Here is a 23,231-nt window from a genome sequence, read left to right as displayed (position 1 = left end):
TTTAAAAAAATCTGTTTTGGTTTTTAGATTGAGTTTGGTTTTTTAAAATAAAAATAAAAAGAGTTTAACATATAGAGGAAGTTCACCTTCACAAATATCAAGAAAGGCACCTTTAGAAATGTACAGGCGACTCCCTCACTGCAAGGATTAACTGCTTGTTTAGGTCTAGGGAACAGAATAAAGAAGATCTACTCACTTCTCGATCCTGTGTCAGTGCCCGCTCACCTCTCTCCTGCTCCCATCCGGCTGCGAAATATCCCTCAGCGTCCTCAGGTGAATGGACCTTGCATAGACTTCAGCGGGGCATAGACCGCCAAAGCCCTGGATAGAAGAGGCTGCGGGGACCGGTGTAGCAGCCAGCGGAATTAAGGATCAAGTTAGTATACTTTCTTTATTTGTGTCCCAAGGCCAAAACAAGCAGTTAATCCTTGCAGTATGGGGTAGCCCCACTGCAAAGGTTAACTTTTGAAATTCCTGAACTTCCTCTTTAAGGTGTGAGCTAACCCAGGCATGAACACTGTAACAGTTCTAGTTATAAGAAATGTAAACCTCTTTGTGTTAGAGGAGAACTATGGGGTTAAAGGAGAACTATGAGGTGAGTGCTTTCCACTAACCTCATAGTTCTAGCCGACCAGTGACAATGAAACTGTCACAGGTCAGGTCAGTAGATTGGAAGGTGAGCGAACACATACCGGGTTCCCTCACCTCTTGATCCTGTCACGGCTCTCTGCCGTGACAGGGGCAGGGGCTGGATTCCCCTCTCCCTGCTCCGATCTGCCAGCGCTGACTGGCGTAACGGACGGGGGAGGGGGCGGGTACAGCTGGCTCTGCCTCTAGATAGGCAGAGCCAGCTGTCACTCATGCAGCTGGGCGGATCCCGTCAGCTACAGCTCGCGTAGACTGAGCTTAGGGTGACGGAAGGACGCTAGTTTGTGTCCTCCCATTACCCTAAGGAGAACTATGGGGAAAAACACTGACCCCAGAGTCCTCCTTTAAGGCTTTTCCCCATAGTTCTCCTTAGGGTAACGGTAGGACACAAACTAGCGTCCTCCCGTCACCCTAGGTTCAGTATACCGCGAGCTATAGCTCGCGGTATACTGAGATGCCGCAGTATACCGCGAGCAGCACTGAGACGCCGCAGCTGAAGCGGATCCCGTCAATTATGTCTGGATCCGCCCAGCTGCGTGACTGACAACTGGCTCTGCCTATCTAGAGGCAGAGCCAGCTGTACCCGCCCCCTCCCCCGTCCGATCCGCCATTCCCGGGGGAAATCCAGCCCCTTCCCTGTCATGGCAGAGAGCCGTGACAGGATCGAGAGGTGAGCGAACGCCGGTATGTGTTCGCTCACCTCCCGATCTACTGAGCCGACCTGTGACAGTCTCATTGTCACAGGTCGGCTAGAACTATGAGGTGAGTGAAAAGCACTCACCTCATAGTTCTCCTTTAAGAAATCAAATCACTTTTTGGGCCCGATTACTACTTTGTGGTGCGTTATGTTGCACGGTAAACCTGAACACTGATGAAAACACAAAAAGCATTAGTTCATTGCTTGCTTAACAAACAAAAAATGTATCTTATTTGTGTATTACTCGGCTGTAGATCCTCAAATAATCTCTGAATTGGTGCTGACACTGTCCTTTCTTCTGGAGGGTGGCTGCTTTTGTTCCCTATTTCTTTACAACACACACAGGGACCATTGGAAACAAAAGTAGCAACTCTCCAGAAGGAAGGACAGTGTCAGCACCAATTCAGAGATGATTCGAGGATCTACAGCCGAGTGATACACAAATAAGATACATTATTGTTAATAGTTAAGGTACTTGAACGCATTTTTAAGATTTAACGCCTGAGTTTAGTGTCACTTTAAGCAGTGGATGTGCTTAAAAGATGGCCTTTGGAGGGCCCTGAAGTCATTTTGCCCAGGCTCTGTAATGTGTATTATGTCATGTGACATGACAAGCCTTCAGGAACATTACCTATCAATATAAGAGGGTAACTCAACTTCATTCTGCCTAACCCACTATAGAAAGCAGCCTTGTACTGTATACTAATGAGCCGCATTCAGCTTTGACTTCATCCTAACACTCTTAACACAAAAGAAAGTATTGACACTTTCATTTCAATCTCCAAAGATTAATTAATTTCAGATTACATTGTGTAATTACCCTTTTTAAAATAGTCTGCCATAATGTTTATATAAAACGACTGATGTCTGATAACTGTGAGTCTTCCAAAGACGTGGGATTTATTTTCAAATCATTGTGGAAATAAAGTATTTATCCTGTAAACTAAGAGTGCAGTCTTCACATAATAGGGGATTAGCTGAAACCTTGGGTGGTTGCAGTAACCTTTACTGAACACATTGCTTTACACTGCTATGTCACTAATCCAATCTGAATACTGAAGAATTATAGAGCCATCTTCATGTGTATAAAATGATTCTGTGGAAATATTAAAGCCGGCCAAATATTATTTCATATTTAAGAGTCACCCTTTCTGTCTTGGTGACCAATGCATACACAATTGTCACCAGAACAGGAATATTTTATATTTATATATTTATTTATATTGATATATTTCCCTTATTATAATTACTACTTATTATTTTCATCTAGTGATCCAGCCAGGAGAAAACATCCTGTGTTAAGGGGACTACGCTCACTCCTGCATCTATGGAGGAGCACAATAGCCACATATGATCAATATCATTTTGTCAAATAGACCGCTATTGTCAATGCTAGGTGACAGGCTGCTTCATATATGTCTGTGAAGGTTTTCATTCATCCAGGTCATGGTGTACAAGTCATTCTGAATTGAGAAAGCTGGTTGGATGACCAGTGAAACGTGTTCAAGAACAATATAGCAAGTCCACATCTCCAAAATACGCCCCTTCCTCACCAAAGAAACCGCAAAATTACTCATCCACTCCCTTGTTATCTGTCGTCTGGACTATTGCAACTCCCTCCTCATTGGCCTTCCACTACACAGGCTATCCCCCCTTCAGTCTATCATGAATGCAGCTGCTAGACTCATCCACCTAACCAACCGCTCAGTGTCTGCAACCCCCCTCTGCCAATCCCTCCACTGGCTTCCAATAGCCCAAAGGATACAATTCAAAATATTAACAATCAGTTACAAAGCCAGCCACAACTCTGCCCCTGGTTATATATCAAACCTGGTCTCAAAGTATCACCCTAACCGTCGGCTCCGATCTTCCCAAGACCTCCTGCTTTCCAGCTCCCTTATCAACTCCTCCCATGCTCGCCTCCAGGACTTCTCTAGAGTCTCTCCCATCCTCTGGAATTCTTTACCCCAACCTGTCCGTCTGTCGCCCACCTTGACTGCCTAGGATAGGTTTCCCTGAAGACTGTCTTCAGGGAAACCTATCCCACCTCAACCTAACCGCTCGACTATCACGTTCTCAAACAATTCATCCCCACGCAGCTCCCTCCTCATGTATCACTTCCCCCCTCCCTTTTAGATTGTAAGTCCTCAGGGGCAGGGCCCTCCTCACCATCTTGTCTTGAATTGTATTGTAACTGTAATGTCTGCCCTACATTGTAAAGTGCTGCACAAACTGTTGGCGCTATATAAATCCTGTATAATAATAATAATAAAGTCCAGTTGCCTTGACTTAATTTTTTACAGATGCTTCATATAGGTCATTTTTTACATTTTGCAAATAGTTCCACTTTAAAGTAACAAAAATTGAAAATGATGATGTATGTCTTCATTGTGTTAATAATGGCAGAAGCCAGCTTAGTAATTTCACAGGAAGATGTAATGAAGCCCATAGACAATGTAATCTAATTAAGCCTCTGGTATGTAATATCTAATTTTGCAAGGGTTGAAGGACATGCCTGAGATGAATAATAATAATATAGAGACTGTCACTCACAAAGTTATGTTTGACAGGTAATGGATTTCAGACATGGACACAGATTATTATAACTTTATGAAATTTAAGGAAAGCCTTTCAGTGATGAGTGAGTGTAGAGTCCCCGTCCCTCAGGGTAGAAGATCAGCTGTCACCTAGTCTCATATCAACACAGAATGCGCAGAGCGTTAATGAAGGTGACAAGAATGTGCTGAGCGTTAAGGAAGGTGACAAGAATGTGCAAAGCGTTAATGAAGGTGACAAGAATGTGCGAAACGTTAAGGAAGGTGACAAGGATGTGCGAAACGTTAAGGAAGGTGACAAGAATGTGCAGAGCGTTAATGAAGGTGACAAGAATGTGTGAAACGTTAAGGAAGGTGACAAGAATGTGCAGAGCGTTAATGAAGGTGACAAGAATGTGCGGAGCGTTAATGAAGGTGACAAGAATGTGCGGAGCGTTAATGAAGGTGACAAGAATGTGCGGAGCGTTAATGAAGGTGACAAGAATGTGTAGAGCGTTAATGAAGGTGACAAGAATGTGCAGAGCGTTAATGAAGGTGACAAGAATGTGCAGAGCGTTAATGAAGGTGACAAGAATGTGCAGAGCAAGAATGGTGGTAAAAAGAAACTTGTGGTTAAATTTTTTTTCCCATATGGTTCAGAACGGATATACCTGATTTACATTGAACCCTATGGGAAAATGTGATTCAGTTAGCGACCAGTTCGGTTTGCGACCAGAATCGTGGAACCAATTAAGTTCGTGAACCGAGGTACCACTGTATATGCAAAAATAACAATATTTTTGGCCAGAGTTCTTCTTTACGCTCTCAGCAACACATGTAGTTTAAAGCTCTAGGTCTTTAGCATCAAACAGTTGGAGCTCGCTGAGGTATTATACTTGAGCGGGGAAGTATTTTAATTTTTCGTGAGGCTTGGTTTAAATGATAGAGTGATCGGAATACCAACTTGCTGCATTGGTGACTGTTAGAATACCTCCAGGACTGCCAGTGCTATGAATGGTGTTCGCAGAATACCTGCCAGAACTTCTAAGTCAACTCACAGAGTTTCTGCCAGTACCTCTAATGGTCACAGAATCCCTGCCAGGAATTCCAGTTCTCCCTGAAACAATGCTGGGTGTGTCGCCTGATCCAAAGCGTAATTAAGCACTGGCCCTGGAAGTGGCTGCTGCTGAGTCTTCTTTCCAGCTACTCTGCTTGTGTCAAAAGAGCCATGATACTTACAAATTGCCAAGTCTGTTTCTGACCTGGATCGACTTGACCACTCTCTTGTCTGCCCCCTGCATACAACCTCTGCCTGAACCTGACCATCCAACTGAACCCAACTATTCTGCTGCCTTGTTCATTTCCGGCCTCAGCCTGGACCCGACTATTGGCCTGAACCTGACCATTCTGCTGCCTTACCTGTTTCCATGGGTGGGGGGTGTGCTGGTGTTGCATGCTAACAGGGGGGGGCCCATATCTGGCTCTTCCCAGCGTCCCGCCCAGCTCACTGACATCACTGGTTGCCAGGGGCTGGGTGGGAAGCCGGTCAGAGTGTCCCAGTATGCTAAGAGCTGGGCAGGGAGATGTGTATGGCCCTTACACATTGGCCCTACACAAACATTGTGCAGCAGAGCAGCCATGCCGCTCTGCCTGATGCCCCCCACGAAACCCAAGCAGATGTCATCTAAGGCAATAGCCTCAGGCCTCAGGCTGCCTCATTATAGGGACAGCCCTGCTGAGGTCTGTAGGTCAATGATATTTCACTGTATTCACTGAAAACACACTACAGGTTCACTTTAAAAAAATATTTGGCTCCCAAGAGCTACTCCCGATCAGTTCTGGTGCATCTGCTAAATGCAGCCCGGGCTTGTATACCTTTAATGTGGAAGCAGCCGACCCCGCCCTCGGTCCAGCTATGGTTCTCCAAAATAAATGATATCAGACTCATGGAAGACCTAACCAGCTCCGTTAAGGGCACCTCTTTCAGATTCACGGCCACGTGGTTCTACTGGATAGAATATACCACCTCGGTAAATAAATAATTTATTTAAAAAAAATATTTGGACTGTATCTACCAAAACCGTTTAACATTCATTTAAAAAAAATATTCGTTAGACAACTGTTACGCCAGCTCAGCCTTGTTCTACATAATATCAGGTAACAAATAACACTTAACTATGTATTAATAAGTGCACCACTGAGCCATTTAACTGCGGCAGAGAATGGAGCTGTGAATCCCCATTAGTATGTGCATACTTACACAGAAGAGTTTCCAGACACAAGCCAGCAGACAGCTCATGAATATTTGATGCATCGTTCCATAAGCATAAAATCATCCTCAATCATTAGTTTAAATAAAGGCAAAACTTTTCAGCTTTTTGCCACTGAAGTTGCAAATGAGACTAGAAATAATTTGTGGTTGTCAAAATGAAAGCCGAGATCAGTTTTAACAGGATCACAGGGGCAGGGACTGGAATTTCTCTCTTTTGTATTTTTGTTTCAGACTGCAAGGTCTCAGGGGCAGGGCCCTCCTTACCAATTTGACTTGGCTTGTATTGTGATTGTCATGTCATGTCTTCCTTATATTGTAAAACACTGTGCATACTGTTGGTGCTATATAAATCCTGAATAATAATAATAAATTATTATTATATGTAGGTAGCAGTAGGCTGCCGTCGGCCTATATGTTTCTCTTAATTAAGTTTTTTCTAAGTACAGAGTATTATTTTCTCTGGCAGATGCCGCTGAGTAGGCTCCAGCATGCTGCATTTGAGGAGTAACAAGTTGTGTCTTGAATATTTAAAAATCCAGCCAATCACTAGGCTTGGAGATTTGCCTCAGTCTCTTCTTTTGAGCTTAGATGGTGCTGTAAGTGGCTTGCCTTTTCCCCCAGGACTTTATCACAAGGGGTTAAAAGAAGCAGGAATCTATCCCATACTGGGATGTGTTCCTGCATATTCTGGCTGCTGGGTGATAAGAGTTCTGGGTTGTGAGGAAGCAACTGTAGCTGTAACTTTACACATAAATAACATTTAGCTGCTTTTGTAACACTGGAGTCAACTATATTATAGGTCCTGTGACTGACTGGTACCTCATAGACAGTTGGTAGACATTGTAGACACTGTATCCGCTGTAGCTGCTGTAGCCGAGGGGGATGTTGCTGGCCAGAGAACTTAATTTCCCAGCAGGCAACGTGGCGAGGGAGGTACGGGATACTGACTGGAGGTCCAAGCAGCGTGGCCACTGGAGAGAGGGAATCGGCTAGACTAGAAGGACAGAGAACTGGAGGACAGAGAGATGTTAATACCAAGGGTATCAACTGCGTCATCCTCCTTTCCTCTCCGCTTCTCCATCACTTACCAATGTCTGTGTCCCCCTCCATACTGTCTGTGTTCTACCCATTGAGCATTAGCACCTCCCAATCTCTCCACCTATAATAGACCGCAGTCTGTGTGCCCCCCCCCCACACTGACATCTCCCCTTTGCCTCATTGCATGAAGGCCCTGGTTGTAGGATCCAGAAGCAAATGTCAGCAGATTCAAGAGAGGATTTTCTGGCTCAATAAATTAATTTAGAAATGGAGTTTACATATCTGCAGTAAAATGGATACAACAGATTTACAATGGATATTGCAAATCTGAGCTCTGTTGGTACAGGTAGACAAACAGAAATTTAGGTTTTATGCATAGGCATGTAAGCTATGTTGGCGGTCCTTGTTATCTCCATAACATCTTCATAGCTACCAGTGAGTAATGTGAATGACAATGTACCTGGAGATGAGGGTAGAGTAACGGTGGCAGGGTTGGGGAGAGAGGAGAAATGCGAGGGGTGATATGGCTGGGGGGGTTGGCATATTGATATCCCTTACGTCGTTTTAAAGTGCCAGGAGATGATTGTGAAATCCTTGTGGTAGAGAATGCATAACCCGAGGTTATGATACTTTTTGGCAGGTGGGTATAGTGTCCAGAAGTTTAACAGTCAGTTGTTTGGTGAGCAAGGCCAAAAGGTTTCCGTTTGATTTTGAAAATTTTTGGCTTTCAGTGATTCCAAGATTTTGCAATCCCATGATCTGCGGCAGTGAAAATATGAGTCAGCAGTTAGAACTGGTATTGTATCTGGCTTTGGTTTAATAAGGCTTTGTAAGGGTTCTTACGAATATGCTGTAGTCAAATAGTGTATTTAGTATACGGTACTTTAGTGCAGACTCTCCGGGCTAATGTGGAGAAAGGCACCTGCTTCCATACATTTGCAGAGTCAACTGAGGATTCAAAAGTGTATATAAACCAAAAACGAACATTCAATATATTGTAGTTTACCCGTCTTTAGATGTGGTGTCTGGATTAGTTTTGTTTGTAAAGGCTTTTGCTTTATTCCTTTATTTTTAACTGGTGATACTACCAGTAAGACCCTTCCTGTTCTAGGGTGACAACATTCAATCACTTGACTGTATCAATGGAGGAGCACAGAGTAATACCATTTGTTTGTTATAAATCTGTACAAGGTCTTCATTTGTAAGAGACACTTCTGAGTTATCTGTCAGTCTCACTTTCAGGACTGAGAAGAGGAGAGCAGACTATAGAGAAGCACATTGTTATTTTCATGGTCATTGTCGGCACACTAATTGTTATTATACAATAAGATGCAATAATTGGAACAATCTCTACAAAACAATGAAATAGCAGGTAACAACAAACTGCCAGGACATGTGTATATGACAATCTTGCGATAAAAAAGTTCAGCTTAGTAGAAGCTTTTTGTTGAATGATTGCTATGTGGCCGTAGCGGAGCACACTACAAATTGCCCAATTTAATCTGAAAAACCTTTTTCTGAATCGTGTTCTCCCCCAGGGATCACATGGCTCTTAACATCTCATAACCTTCTGTGAGCATTTAAAAAGCTGTCCAGCTAATAGGTTTCCTCCAGATCAATATCTGTTTGATTTCCCAAAAGAAAAAAAATATAGCGGTGATGAATAAAAGATCAGACTGCAGAACGGAAGTTTCCGCGGCTGATTGATTATATCCATGTACACAGAGGAACAGCGAGTAACTGGCCCAGAGGACCACATAGAATTTCTATTTGACAAGGTAGAATTTTGTGTTATTGCAGAATTACAGGTAAATAACAGTGTTATAAAACTGATCTGCAGCAGTTCTTAGGAGTAAAGCTGGGTACCCACTGACCGAATTTTGTCCAATTCAATAGGAATTGGCTGAAATTCGATTAGTGGATAGCCCTACCTCCTCGGAAAGAGACTATCATTAAATTGACTTTGGAACCAACATTCTCGGGTGAACAGTGCTTGCAGCCAGTCAGCGGTGGGCGCCGCTGTCGCAATACAAAGGACACAGCAGGGGATTCGCCCATCCACACTGTTAACGCATATGGAGAACTCTATTAGGTTCCTTTTGTTCTGCTTGCGTGTGTACCCAGATTAACAGAAAACCGCCACACATGAACCAAGTGTGGGCTATGTTTACCTTCTGCACTAGGGATGTTGAGATACCAAGTACCGTACTAAGTACAAGTAAAGATACTTTTCCAGCTCCAAGACTAGACTAGAGAAAAATGTAAAAGTTAGGAGGCAGCCGTCACTTTTAAGGAGCACACGGAGCTCCTGGGATATGTACTTCCTCATTTTAATGCATTATTTTTTTAATGAATATATATAAGAGATGCACCAATACCATTTTTTCAAGTACAAGTACTAGGGTTGCACAGATACCAAGTACAGTACTCGGTACAAGTACGAGTACATGTACCGATACTTTTGAGCTCCAAGACTAGACTAGAGAAAAATTCAAAAGTTAGGAGGCAGCTGTCATTTGTAAGGCGCACACGGAGCTCCTGGGATTTGTACATCTCTGTTTTAATGTACGATTTAGTTTTTATAACTATAAATAAAGGGATGCACAGATACCAGTTTTGCGAGTACGAGTACTGGTACTTGCCGAGTACTTACAAGTACGAGTACTGATACATGTTTGTTTATTGTCATGTGACAGTTTTTCTAAAACAATACAGAGCAATGATTTCAGGACAGTGGTGGAGCGCCAGAGCCAGGTCCCAGCTGCAACCGCTGCAACCCTGGTAGTTCTCGTGAAAATGCCAAGTATCTGCACTGGTACTCGAAAAGTATCTGTGCATCCCTAACAAGTACTGATACTTGTCCAAGTACTCACAGATACAAGTACTGATACATTTTGTTTATTGTCATGTGACAGTTTTTCTAAAACAATGCAGACTAATGATTTCAGGACAGTGGTGGAGCGCCAGAGCCAGGTCCCAGCTGCAACCGCTGCAACCCTGGTAGTTCTCGTGAAAATGCCAAGTATCTGCACTGGTATCCGGACATCCATATTCTGCACCATATTTCATGTTACACCCATATTCAGGGTGCAACATGAAACATGGTCACATTGCCAGCTCTGTCCACCCGGCTGCATCATCCATATTCACAGATGTGAATATGGATGATGTGAATGGAGAAACTACAAGCCACCGCAGCAGAGGGACTCATAATTCTCAATGAAATACAATTGCAGTGACGTACATGTAGCCCATTCATTCTTCCTTATGCAGTTACATGTAGCCCATTCATTCTTCCTTATGCAGCTTATGCATTTACATGCAGAGGGCTGCTGAAAAGTATTTTTAAAAATCATACTTTTCAGCATGCCAACCTCTGCACATAACTCCATCCCTGTTACTGAATGTCCATAGCAAGGTACAGACATGAACAGGAGGAAAAGTCTGCAGGAACCAGAGCATTACACCTGCCATCCACTGATCGTGGGTGCAATGCTTTACTGGCTCCAATGCAAAACAATTATAAACACACAGTTTTCCCTCTTATAAATGTATGGATTAATTTAAAAAAAGTGTAGTTTACATGCAGAGGGCTGCTGAAAAGTATTTTTAAAAATCATACTTTTCAGCATGCCAACCTCTGCACATAACGCCGAGCTTGCGACCAGAGCAGTACAGGGCCTCCGGGCACATCACCCGCCCCTCCTCACTATCCTCCATTCACACGTCATGTATATTTTCTGAATGGAGGATCAGGGCCTTCCCTAGGCAGCGTTTGCCTCAGGTGGCATCTCACTGGGTCACGGCATCTCACTGGGTCACACCTGCTGCCCCCTGTCTGGCCAGAGCATCCCAGGTTGCTAAGAGCTCTTAGCAACTGGTGACGCTCTATGTCCAGCATCCTGCCTAGCTCACTGATGTCACGGTTTGCCAGGAGCTGAGTGGGATGCCAGCTACCCTTTACCACTATCCACAAACTCCACTCGGATCGTGAACCACCAGCTGACGTTACTGCTGCTTTTACAAGGTAGTGTCTGGGTTTGCCATGGCATTTGGTGCACACAAAGTGGATGTATATCCTTTTGTGGCCATTAAGGAGACTGTTCGTCACCCTATTGATGCAATGTGCATGACTCTTAACCTAGACCAGTGGTGGCGAACCTTGGCACTCCAGCTGTGCCAAAACTACAAATCCCAACATGCATCTGCCTCTGGGAGTTATGTCTGTGGCTGTCAGAGCCTTGCAATGCCTCATGGGACTTGTAGTTCCAAAACAGCTGGCGTGCCAAGGTTCGCCACCACTGACCTAGAGGATCACCCTGTCACAGGGATCTTAAGTCTCCCTGATGTTCAGGTCTTATAGGACCGCTAAGGCCTCAGAGACCTTCCCTTTGTGTCTATTTTTGTTGTTGTTTCTGAATGAAGTCTGGAAACACCCTGATAAGGCTTCTGCTCCTCTCAAAACTTGCTGTCTCGTTGCCCGCACAGAGAGCAGTTTATCACAAAGTGGTCTGTCCCAACTGTGGATTTAGCCATTTCTCAGCTTAACAGGCAGTCACTATACCAGAGAAGGGTGCACCTCCTTTAAGGACCTTACCGCACGTGGCTGGAATCTCTTTTTAGGGCCATGCTCTGTTTAGGAGGTACTGCTTTACACCCAGTTCTAGCTGTAGTTCTGCTCATTCAAACCATGGCTAAATGGTCCAAATCCCTTAAACAAGATCTGACCAATGCGGACATAAACCCACAGACTATGGATTGCTTGTTTCAGATGTTTCTGACTCTGAACTGTAGCTGTAATGGACTGTTAGAAACATGCCATCTTCTCTTCTACATTAAGCTTTTATCAGTCCCTTGTTCTTGTTGGCCTTTTTTTTGCCTAACTTTTCCAATACACAGTTGGACTTCTTTTAAATGTCTAAAGGTTTAACACTTGCTGTGTCTCTCATTGTGAAGACAAAGAAGACAGGGTTATTGTATTCACCATAAATGTATTTTCTTGGAGTGCTACCTCTGCATTTATAATCATGCTCTTGGTACTGCTCTGCTACTAAACTGTGACATCCTGGTAGTAGAAGGGGTCATGCCACAGTTAGCCTGATGGTTTTTTTTCATTGGCCAGTGTCTAATCCTCCTTTAGGCAGCAGTGTATCCCTCAAAGGTTTCAAACTGCCTGTATCTCTCAATGGACTCCATAAAAAAAATAAAAGAGAATTGATAATTATTAAATGCTGGGACTCGTGCTAGAGGGGCAAATAGGCTGTTCACTTTGCAAGGGAAAGTCCCCTAGCTTGGTGCATGAGCTAAAGCGCTACTGACTTCCATCATCCAATCATGTGCCAGCATAAATAAAAACATTTTTTCCCTTCCTTCCATGTGATTGGGTATCCTTTCAAAGTGAATTTTCACCGCATGCACTAAGCTGGGGGGCAAATACCTTGCAAAGTGAACATCCTATTTGCCTTTAATAAATAATTCCAGTTAACCACTCACCTGAGACAATTTGTACAGAACAGGCGTTGAGTCTTCCATCTTCATTGGCTGTATGTATATTCAGAATGACAATCCTGTTTGCACCTCTTAATACTTTGGTGGCTTCCAAATTTCTATGCTCCGGTGCTCAGTTTCATGGCTCAGTCCACCACCGATTGATTTTTTTTTTAGTTTTAGCAGACATTGAGCTTTATTGTGTACTGTCTTGTTTTATCTCTTGATGATTCTAGCAGTGAGCCTTCACCTCCATGGTATTTGGCCCTCCAACATTAAGTCTAAATCTAGCTGCAGCAGGTGAAGCCTCGCCCCCAGCCACTATCTCCATAACATAGTCAGTAAATATTGACCTGGGTTTGGGATGAAAGGAGGGGGTAATATTAAATCAAGATGTACAGAACCATGAGAATCCAACATGGGGCTGATTCACCTATATTGGTGAACCATTGCAAGACATAAATGTTAAACTCCCCTCTGCTTATTTGAAACATTTGGTTATTTTAACCTTTGTGACCAATAACATTTTCCCAAGTTTGCAAATATCTTATACTCCTTTCCTTTGAATAAGACAATTTGTCAATGTTGAAGTAATGAGTCTGTTATTCTCTAACCAACTTCAAGAAAGGGGCTTAGGATCTAGCCATACTGTCCTATTGCCTTTTTAGCTGCGGTTAACCCAGGCCCAGTTTTTCAGCTTCTTTGCTTATCCTACCCAGATGTAAATTAATGCAACTGTAACCTAGGACCGTGTTTAAACGGGAGAGTGGTCCCAACCTACACATGGCGAAACACCATCAGCAAACATGACACTACAAGTTTCATTTGTGCATTAATATCATAAAATGCAATAACACATACCACCCAATACAAACCCATCTATAAATGTATCACACAACAGAAATCTGATTAGTTGTTATTGCAATTTGCACTTCATTGATCCTTGAACTGCCTGACAAAACTAATATCTTTCTTATCCCATCACTTTTTATTATTAGGGATGAAAGATAAAAGAAAATTAAAAAAAAAAACTCCTGTGTCCATAAGCCAACTCCTACAGCACATTTAGTGAATAAGTTTGAACAGAAAGCAGACTAGCAGAAAATATGACAGACACAATCACAAAAAATCATTTTGTTGAAGTCTATTCACATTATGTCAAGGTTCATCGCCTGTCATAAATACAATGTGGGTAGAAAATGAACATAATAAATGAACAGGTCTGGCTATGTGTCATTTCACAATTGCATGTTCTATATTTACATTTTAATTGAAGTCTGAAACGACTTGGCTATTTTAGCACCTTGTGTAAACAATAAGACATTTTGGCACAATACATGATGTACATAAATCCAAAACCAGTAGGCCTCAAAGATCTATTGTCCTTTGGCCTCTTTAAAGTATATCTAAACCCTAAATAGACAAAATCTATTTTGCTAAAGCAAGATGTAGTAAAGAATTGCCATTTTTTTCATCCTATTTTTGCACCTTATTGCTGTTGAACTCTTCTAGCCTTTTTCAGTCATTTCTCCGCTACATGCATGCACTCCAGTACATATCTATCCTCTCCAGCTTCCCATTGATGACAACAGTGGACCATTCCTGCGCACATTGTACATTGTCAGTGTAGCTTCTTATAGTCTTCACCAGGGTGACAACGCAGGCTGTGGTTATATCTTCTTCACACACCATAGCGATATGCTCCTATAATCGGTTGCTGGAACAACTGGTGGATGGTACCACATCATAATAGTAAAGGATATGTTATCTACACACCTCGTAGCTTCAGACTCTCGTCTTTATTGACGTTTTTGCGAGAGTGACAACGCAGGAGCATGGTGAGAAGAAAGGTGGTATCCCATAATAGGAAAAGCCTGAACAGGGGACTTTAGGGCAGGATAACCAGATATTATACCAGGTATTATTTTAATAAACTTTAAAGTAAGTTACAGATTTGAAGAACCAAATTTGTTCACGTCTTACCCAGTCTCCTCACCCCCATTACACCTCACTCCTTTCCCTGGGTGGAAGCCTTCCCTGCCACTTTCCAACTGTGCATCACTGTACTTTCTTCCAGTACAATGATCAGGCACTATATACAGTATTCTGATCTGTACTGCTTCTAAACTGTGCACTTTTATCTTCTCTTTTACATACATTTGCTCTTATTTTTATGTAATATCACTGCTCTGTTCCAACAGCTACCCTTGTAGCTGTTGGAAACAGCTACAAGGGTAGCTACAAGGGTGTTCCAAACCTCTACACGCACCCTTGTGGTTTGCAGCCATTTATAGATCATAAATATTCACAATTCTATACCATGAAAATTGTGCTGTAAAGTAAGGGAGAAAAAAATAAAAAAATAAAAAAAAGCAATGCTCCTCGGGTCATTTATATGCATTGCAAGGATTTTAGCAAACATCATGGCAGATTCTTAACTGCTTCTGCTCTGTAGACACCAAGAATAGCCTTTCCACTTACATTCTCAGGGTGAAGGAAGTGGAAATGCCAAGTGGAAGGATCTCCCTTGTTTAACCAAATGATCAGTCACAGTATTGTGAGAAAAGAAATCCAACCACGCAAGCAGGAAATTCTATTTCTGGGGGCGTTTTGTATACAAACAGTGCTTGGAACGTTGGCAGGATTGCAAGCAATCACCATTTGGTTTGTTGTCAGTTTTACAAAATCCTAGCTGGGTGCCACTCAGTTAAAGCTGTACTTAAATGCAACTAGCATAATACCTGAATTTGACTTGGTTTCAGTCTCTTGTAATTACCTGTATAGCACAATTAATGTGACAAAGAAGTGAAATCTTAAAAATACATTCAAGTACCTTAACTATTAATAAAAATGTATCTTATTTGTGTATCACTCGGCTGTAGATCCTCAAATCATGTCTGAATTGGTGGTGACACTGTCCTTCTTTCTTGAGGGTGGCTACTTTTGTTCCCCATGGTCCCTGTGTGTGTGTTGTAAAGTAGTCACCGCTCAAAGTTCACTCCTGTGATGAACTACAATGTCACTTTTAGTTTACTAATTTGTATTGAGATTGTAGGACATCACAGGAGTGAGCTTGGAGTGGTGGCTACTTTACAACACACACAGGAACCATGGGGAACAAAAGTAGCCACCCTCAAGAAAGAAGGACAGTGTCACCACCAATTCAGACATGATTTGAGGATCTACAGCCGAGTGATACACACATAAGATACATTTTTGTTAATAGTTAAGGGACTTGAATGCATTTTTAAGATTCAATTCCTGAGTTCAGTTTCCCTGAACTCAGGAAATGAAACTAGCATAATACCTGAATTTGACTTGGTTTCAGTATCTTGTATTTACTTATACAGCATCATTAAGACTGGGAGAGACTGGGAGAGGGAGGAGCAGTACTCTGGGCCAATCAGGTGTACAGCATCAACATTTCCAGACAAGGAACATGCTGACAGGAGCATCAGAGAGTCTGTTGCTGCTCATTGGCTGGCTTGGTTGGGGGCGGGAAGGTGATTTAACAGTTTTGCTCAACTGCAAAAGGGAGAAGTCGGGTCAAGGAGATGCTGTCTGGTGAGACTATAGACCTTAGAACTGTCTGGTCAAAAATACAAATCCTTTGGCAAGTAGAAACACTCCTATACAGTATATGCATTTCAGTAGTGCATTTAGCTGTTTGTCTGAGGTTCAGCTTTAAGGAGTGGAATCTGGCCCTTTCGGCTGTGCAGGCAATATGCTCAGATCACCAGAATTTCTACTTATTTGGGCAAAAAAAGTTTTTTCCTTCTGCCTTAGAAGCTGTCCAGCCAAATAAGGACACTAGGAGGTTATATTAAGCATGGTTTATGAAATTATATGCGAACAATGAGAGGCACACTAGATAAACTCTCAATGATCCCAAAACTGGAGACATGTTAATGAAATGTATGCAATCTCTTCAAACAGAACATTTGCTCAGCTTCGCCATCCGTCCTTATAGCCCTGAGGTATCATGAAACGCTCATTACATCCTCTGTATTGTTAGCATTTAGAGTCTGAAAACTCCAAAACTTCCATCTCCCTGAGAAGATGTTACAGAAACAAACCATTTTCCACAGGACAGAAAGTAATCTGCAGAAACACTTTTGAGTTTATCATTAGCAAACCTGGACCAGACTAAGCTATGTAGATTGTACAGCATTGGAGATTTGAAACTGTAAAGACATCAAAGGGTCTAGAGAAAACTTAAGATTCATGAAACAAAAATAAACATAAAAAAGGAGCAGAAATGTATCCGACACGCAGACATGACACAGTGTTGAAAATCTTGGGCAATAAATAAACGCTTCCTCTCTCTGACCCTGTTTCTCTCACTTTCATCTATTTTGCCTTAGCTGCTGTGTGAGTAACTAATTAAGCAGAGTCCCATATGTAACGCTGTTTGAATTTGGTTGGATTTTATCCATGGTTTCCTTTCCTGCAGAGAGACACAAAAAAATGGGAATTAAAAGAGAAAAATCAGCACTTGATATTTTTCCAGAGAGAAATTAGTAAGTTACTTTGTCAACATGTTCAATGGAAACATTTATTAAAGAGAAGACAAGTAAAATAGTAAAAACTGGAGCTGCCATTGCGGCCCTGTTTTTAAAGTTTAAGGCTCTAAGTATAATTTTGTTCCAGGCTTTACTACCTAAAGAGGAACTGGTTTGGAATACATATGCAGGATGGGCATTTCATACGTCACTGGCTGCATGTTTTTTAGAGCTTAGTAACTCAATACATAGGCAAGGTCCCAATGGACACTGAATGCTAACACAGATCATCTGTCTATATGCTCAGGGCACTCTACCTTCATTCAGAATGCTCTCCTCGTAGGGTGGTCAGTACAGGGCACCAATGTAAGTCAGTAGAGTGCAAGTGGCCTGAATGTTGGATGTAAAGTTCAGATTTTCCCCATATGAAGTGTGTCCTGTTTGGGTCAGTGCACAATGCTGGACCAGCCAGTTGGGAATCTTTTGAAGCCCGTGAAGACAACCAAATGATGACAGTCACTTATATTGTACTTCTCCTCATGGGCCCTGATCTCCTATCCCAGCACTTTTGCAGAAGCATTTAGTCATATGGCCATCATTGGTGAGATCTTAGATATACACCCTGTGTGAAGCCTTAAAAACCCCTTCTTTAAAGTTCTTTTAAAGTGACACTGACACTACAGATAAATCTTAGAAATGCATTCAAGTACTTTTAACTATTGATACAAATGTAGCTTATTTGTGTATCACTTGGCTGTAGAGCCTCAAATAATCTTCGAACTGATGCTGACACTGTCCTTCCTCCTGGAGGGCAGCTACTTTGGTTCTCCATGGTCCCTGTGTGTATTGTAAAGTAGCCTATGCTCCAAGCTCTCTCCCATGATGGACTACAATCTCATGTTTAGTTTACTAATTTGTATTGAAATTGTAGTCCATCACAGGAGTGAGCTTAGAGTGGTGGCTTCTGTACAACACACACCGGGACCATGGGGAACAAAGTAGCTGCCCTCCAGAAGGAAGGATGGTGTCAGCACCAATTCAGAGATGATTTGAGCATCTACAGCCGAGTGATACACAAATAAGATACATTTATGTTAATAGTTAAGGTACTTGGATGTATTTTTAAGATTTAACTCCTGAGTTTAGTGTCACTTTAAAAAAGGTCCTGCATCTCTCATACTTGCATGCCCTGGATTTTGAACAAGAGGCTGTGCAGTTCTTGGCAGGCTCTACAGCGGGGAAAAGGCAAGTATGTCCTCATTATTTATATGGACATAATGATCACAGCCATGAGGAGACAGTCACCACATCTGGACAGACAACCTCAAGACTATGGCAGCAGCAGATTCTCCCCCTTTCTTACAAGAAGGGAAAAATACTATGCATGGGATTGAAACATTTGACCAACAGCTACTGTTCCCCCAGACACAATTTGAACTAGGAGCCATCTGCCTGCTCCTCCTTTCAGCACAAGGTTGATCATGTGAGTTCAGAGGAGCCAAGCATGCTCGTTTGGAGGGCCACAAGCCAATAGACATGCATCTGGGTGGATAGTCTGGATGATTATTCTCTCTCACATCACATAGCTATGACCACTTTTAAAAACGTGTAAAAAACAAGAATGATCATGGTCACTTGTCCCCCTTGTCAGCTATCCACTATAGCAGTTGAAATGGAAATCACCATTATCAATACAAAGATATTAATTTTTTTCATTAAAAAGGAGAACTATGGGGTCAGTGTTTTTCCCCATAGTTCTCCTTAGGGTAACGGGAGGACACAAACTAGCGTCCTCCCGTTACCCTAAGCTCAGTATACCGCGAGCTACAGCTCGCGGTACACTGAGACGCCGCACCTGGAGCGGATCCCGACGTAGATGACGGAATCCGCCCAGCTGCGTGAGTGACAGCTGGCTCTGCCTATCTAGAGGCAGAGCCAGCTGTACCCGCCCCCTCCCCCGTCCGTTCCGCCAGTCAGCGCTGGCAGATCGGAGCGGGGAGAGGAGAATCCAGTCCCTCCCCTGTCACGGCAGAGAGCCGTGACAGGATTGAGAGGCGAGCGAACCCGGTATGTGTTCCCTCACCTCCCGATCTACTGAGCCGACCTGTGACAGTCTCATTGTCACAGGTCGGCTTAGAACTATGAGGTGAGTGGAAATCACTCATCTCATAGTTCTCCTTTAACTTTAACTCTTATCATTATGTTGTTAACCCTTGTCTGTTTTTAGTTTTAGTTAGGCTGAAGTTACATTATTTGCACGGTTTGATACATCTGCTGATCACACCCTTCTCATCGCAGCTGAAATGATTCATAGGATAGAATGAGATAATCTTCTACTTAGGGGACTCTCTCCTGGCCCAGGTCTTATTGGGATTCTGTAGTATGTTGCAATGTTCCAAGTTCCCTGTCTGCTGAGGTCTCCAACTAGGGTGAAGCATGATGGCATGGAAATGTTCTCATGCAAGAATAACAAATGTGTAGCCATGGTAATAAACACTACAAACTCCACAAACAGAGACTCGGGAATTCCTATAAGAGTCTGTTGTAAGCTGGTGTTTGTGGAACTACACATCTAAGGATGCCTTGCCAGGAACTTAAGCCAACAAGGCCACAATTTATACTTGCTTATGATGCGGCTATTGTGAGATCTTCATTGTGTGGTCTACCTGACATCGGGTAGGCACAGGATAGGCTACGCATTATGGGCAAGCATAAGCTATGGCCAAACCACTGAAAGATGTGAAGATAGGGATGCCACCTGCCTGGTTTTGAGCAAGAAAGCAATGGCTATACAAGATTGGGAATAGTGTTGGTTAAAGGCAACGGAAGTATGTCTTCTTTCAACCTGGATACTTATGTAACTGGACTTCATATCAAAGGCTGGATTTTTAGATAGCCAACATAGGATGGGACCTAGGGAAGCACATGGCCACCCACACTTTATACTTTTAATTCCCAGCAACTCATTTGCATATACATTAAACCGTTCTGGACTGGCTCCCTTGCTTACAGTGCAATTCAGTTGGTTGCTTTAGTTTTCATTTTTGAGGCTAAGAACATTCTCAGCAAGTACATACAATACCTGTTGATCCAGCCGAAATGGAAGCATAAACAAGACTATCTCCATTCTGTAAACTATTAATCCCCCCATTCATGAAGATGAACAAAAGCAAAAATTTTCAAAGTCCAGCCTGGATGATAATTAGTGATGCATCGATACCAATACTAGTATTAGTACTAGTAATGCTCCAATACTTATCTCCGATACTGGAAGTTCCGGACAGAGGGAGATCTCCTTCTGATTGCAAATGCAGAGGGAGCATGGAGCTGGCTTACTTTGCAATCAGGAAGCCGAGCGGTGGGTTATGATCCGCCTCCCAGCTTCCAGATTGGCTAGAAAGCCAGCTTCACTTGTTGCTAGGCAGCTTGGCTTCCTAACCAAATAGGAAGCCGGGCGGCACGTAATGACCTGCCTCCCGGCTTCCTGATTGGCTAGGAAGCCAGTTTTACTTGTTCCTAGGCAGCCAGGCTTCCTGACCAATCAGGAAGCCGGGAGGCAGTTGATGACATGCCGCCCGGCTACCTGATTGGCTAGGAAGCCAGCTTCACTTGTTGCCAGGCAGCCTGGCTTCTTGACCAATCAGGAAGCCGGACGCCACCTCATGACTCGCCGCCCGGCTTCCTGATTGGTGAGATAATCCAGGCAGCCAGCCTCAGCAAGTGAAGCCTGTGTTCTTTCGCTAGAACATCGGCTTCACATGCAATCAGGAAGCTGGGCAAAGGGTCATGATCCCCCGCCCGACTTCCTGATAATCAGGGCACACGGCATCGGTATTTGGTATCGGCGAGTACCCCCCAAAAAATATATATATCGGTACTCAATACCAGTGCATAATACCAGCACTAAACATAGTAAGCATCACTAAATTATGCAGATCTAGGATCTATATATGCCACGGTCAAAGCCTCCTAATCAGCACCACATCATACTATATAGTATAAACAACCACAGCAGAGCTTTGGGACGTAGTGGAAAGCGGAGACACTGAGGAGAAAGCGGTTAAGTACAATGTGTTGTCTAAACTTGCGATTGAGAGATTTTTTTACATTCTTTATGCTATATTTTTTATAAATAGAATTTTAATAAATCTTATACAATTTTATATTGTGTACACTATGGAGGGTGTTTTTGACCTATGGTTTTGACCTAAGGAAGAAATAACATCATTCAGTGGCTCTGCATCTGGGTAATATCCCACCTAGCTCCAAAAAAGGATCTGCATTATGTGACCTTGCTTACAGGGTCTCATAGTGAGGTGAGCGGCTCTCTTAACGCACAACAGCTGATTGCACAGTCGGTGGCAGACATTGCAAACACACTTATTGATTATACAGTCTTATTTATGCATTTTATCTGCAGATTCTGAAAGAACTTTAATTTGTGATAAGACTCTTTGAACCCTATATAAAATACAAACGTTTTATTGATGCATAAGGTTATGTGAATGTGGTTGTTTTGTAGGGATGCAACGATATATCGGCCGAAAATGGCACTTTTGGCTAAATGCAGAAAGTGCCATTTTCCTGCCGATACATCGGCGCATCCCAGGTTTCTTCCTCCCTGCTGGGCGCTGCTCTGTGTCACAGCGGGGAGGAGAGAAAGTGACAGCCGACCGAGCGCTGCGAGCGGCCGGTGTCTCTCCTCCCATACCGCTCAGCCTCCTATCACAGTCCGGCAGAGCGGTGTGGGGGCGGAGACAGCCCGCGCTGTCACAGGAGACTGGGCTCTCCTCCCACACAGCTCGCTCAGACTCCTGTGACAGCGTGTCAGAGGAGAGCGAGAGCAATGTTGACTATATCCTCAATTATGAATGAATGGGAAGTGATCTACATCACCTCCAGTTCATTCACGATTGTGGTTATAGTAAATACACTATATTCTCAAGTTATCAATGAACAGGAGCACTCAGTATAGAGGATTCCTGTTCATTGATAACAGGGGATACAGAAAAAGAGATTGATGACTCTGTGTTCTCAATCTCTTTTTCTATTTTAAAAGGGAAATATCAGGGGCCTGTTTAGACCCCTAATATTTCTCCGAAGCCCCTAACAGTAAAGTAAAAAATAAAAATATTTCATAAAAAATGAATAAAAATACTAACATTTTTAAAAGCTTATAAATAAAAAGAAAATATTTTAAAAATTTGAATTTTTTTAAAATAAAAACATTTTCTAGTTCAGCCTGACAATTGTTTTTTATTTCGGTTTCGTTTAGATTTTTAAACTTCTATTTCGGTCCACCTCTAGTTGTTTATACTGTCTAGTATGACGTGGTGCTGATTAGGAGGCTTTGTGAGGCATATATAGCTATAGATCCTTAGTTACTAAATAATTCTCATCTTCTTCAGCTAGAATGGGGAGGATATTCACTATACTATATGAGGGTGGTGGCATAATGACAGAGGCGTATCTACAAACAATTGCACCCCTGGCACCCCTCTAAGCAACCTGGGAATCTGGCCATAGCATCCCAGGTTGACAAGAGCCAGGCAACACATCTCCCTGGCCGTCGTCCCACCGAGCTCCTACCAACCAGTGATGTCACTGATTGGCAGGAGCTGGACAGGACGCCAGCCAGAGTGTCCCGGGTTGCTAAGAGCCGGGTGGGGAGATGTTTATAGGAGACAGGTGGGGAGAGAAAAAAAAAAGTCAGCTCTCTCCATGGGTTGGCAAACTTTTACTGACCCACAGAGCAGTCCCCCCCCCTTCAAGTGACACCCAGGGCATGTGTCATACCCTGGATACACCACTGATTCATGAACCCTGACACCGTTTGTAGTACCCCATGATAAAAGGAAGGGCAACTGGTTAGTTTGCCATGAGTGATCCCATACCATATTAGTATTCAGTTAGTTCCCCCTTTACCTTTCATCTCAGGGTCTTTCCTGCCTTGGTGTGGCTGCCCTTCTGTGATACCAGTGGCAGACTATGCAAATGAGATAAAGGAGGAGACAGTTTGTGGGGGCAAATCTGGACATTAAAAAAAAATGCCT

General features: G+C 43.0%; 1 protein-coding gene across 1 annotated transcript in view; it reads right to left on the bottom strand.

The window, feature by feature from the left end:
* Positions 1 to 16,353: 16,353 nt before the first annotated feature.
* Positions 16,354 to 23,231, bottom strand: part of NIPAL2 (NIPA like domain containing 2) — a 68,859-nt gene continuing 61,981 nt past the window's right edge. Inside the window, exon 11 of the mRNA XM_018556157.1 lies at positions 16,354 to 17,123. Coding sequence (XP_018411659.1) covers positions 17,056 to 17,123 — 68 coding nt within the window. The 3' untranslated portion in view covers positions 16,354 to 17,055. The remainder of the gene's footprint in view (positions 17,124 to 23,231) is intronic.

The sequence above is a fragment of the Nanorana parkeri genome, unplaced genomic scaffold, assembly GCF_000935625.1.
Source record: "Nanorana parkeri isolate BGI_ZX_2015 unplaced genomic scaffold, ASM93562v1 scaffold226, whole genome shotgun sequence".
NCBI lineage: Eukaryota > Metazoa > Chordata > Amphibia > Anura > Dicroglossidae > Nanorana > Nanorana parkeri.
Note: the sequence above shows the minus strand (reverse complement) of the source record. Positions and strands in the feature narration are given on the sequence as shown.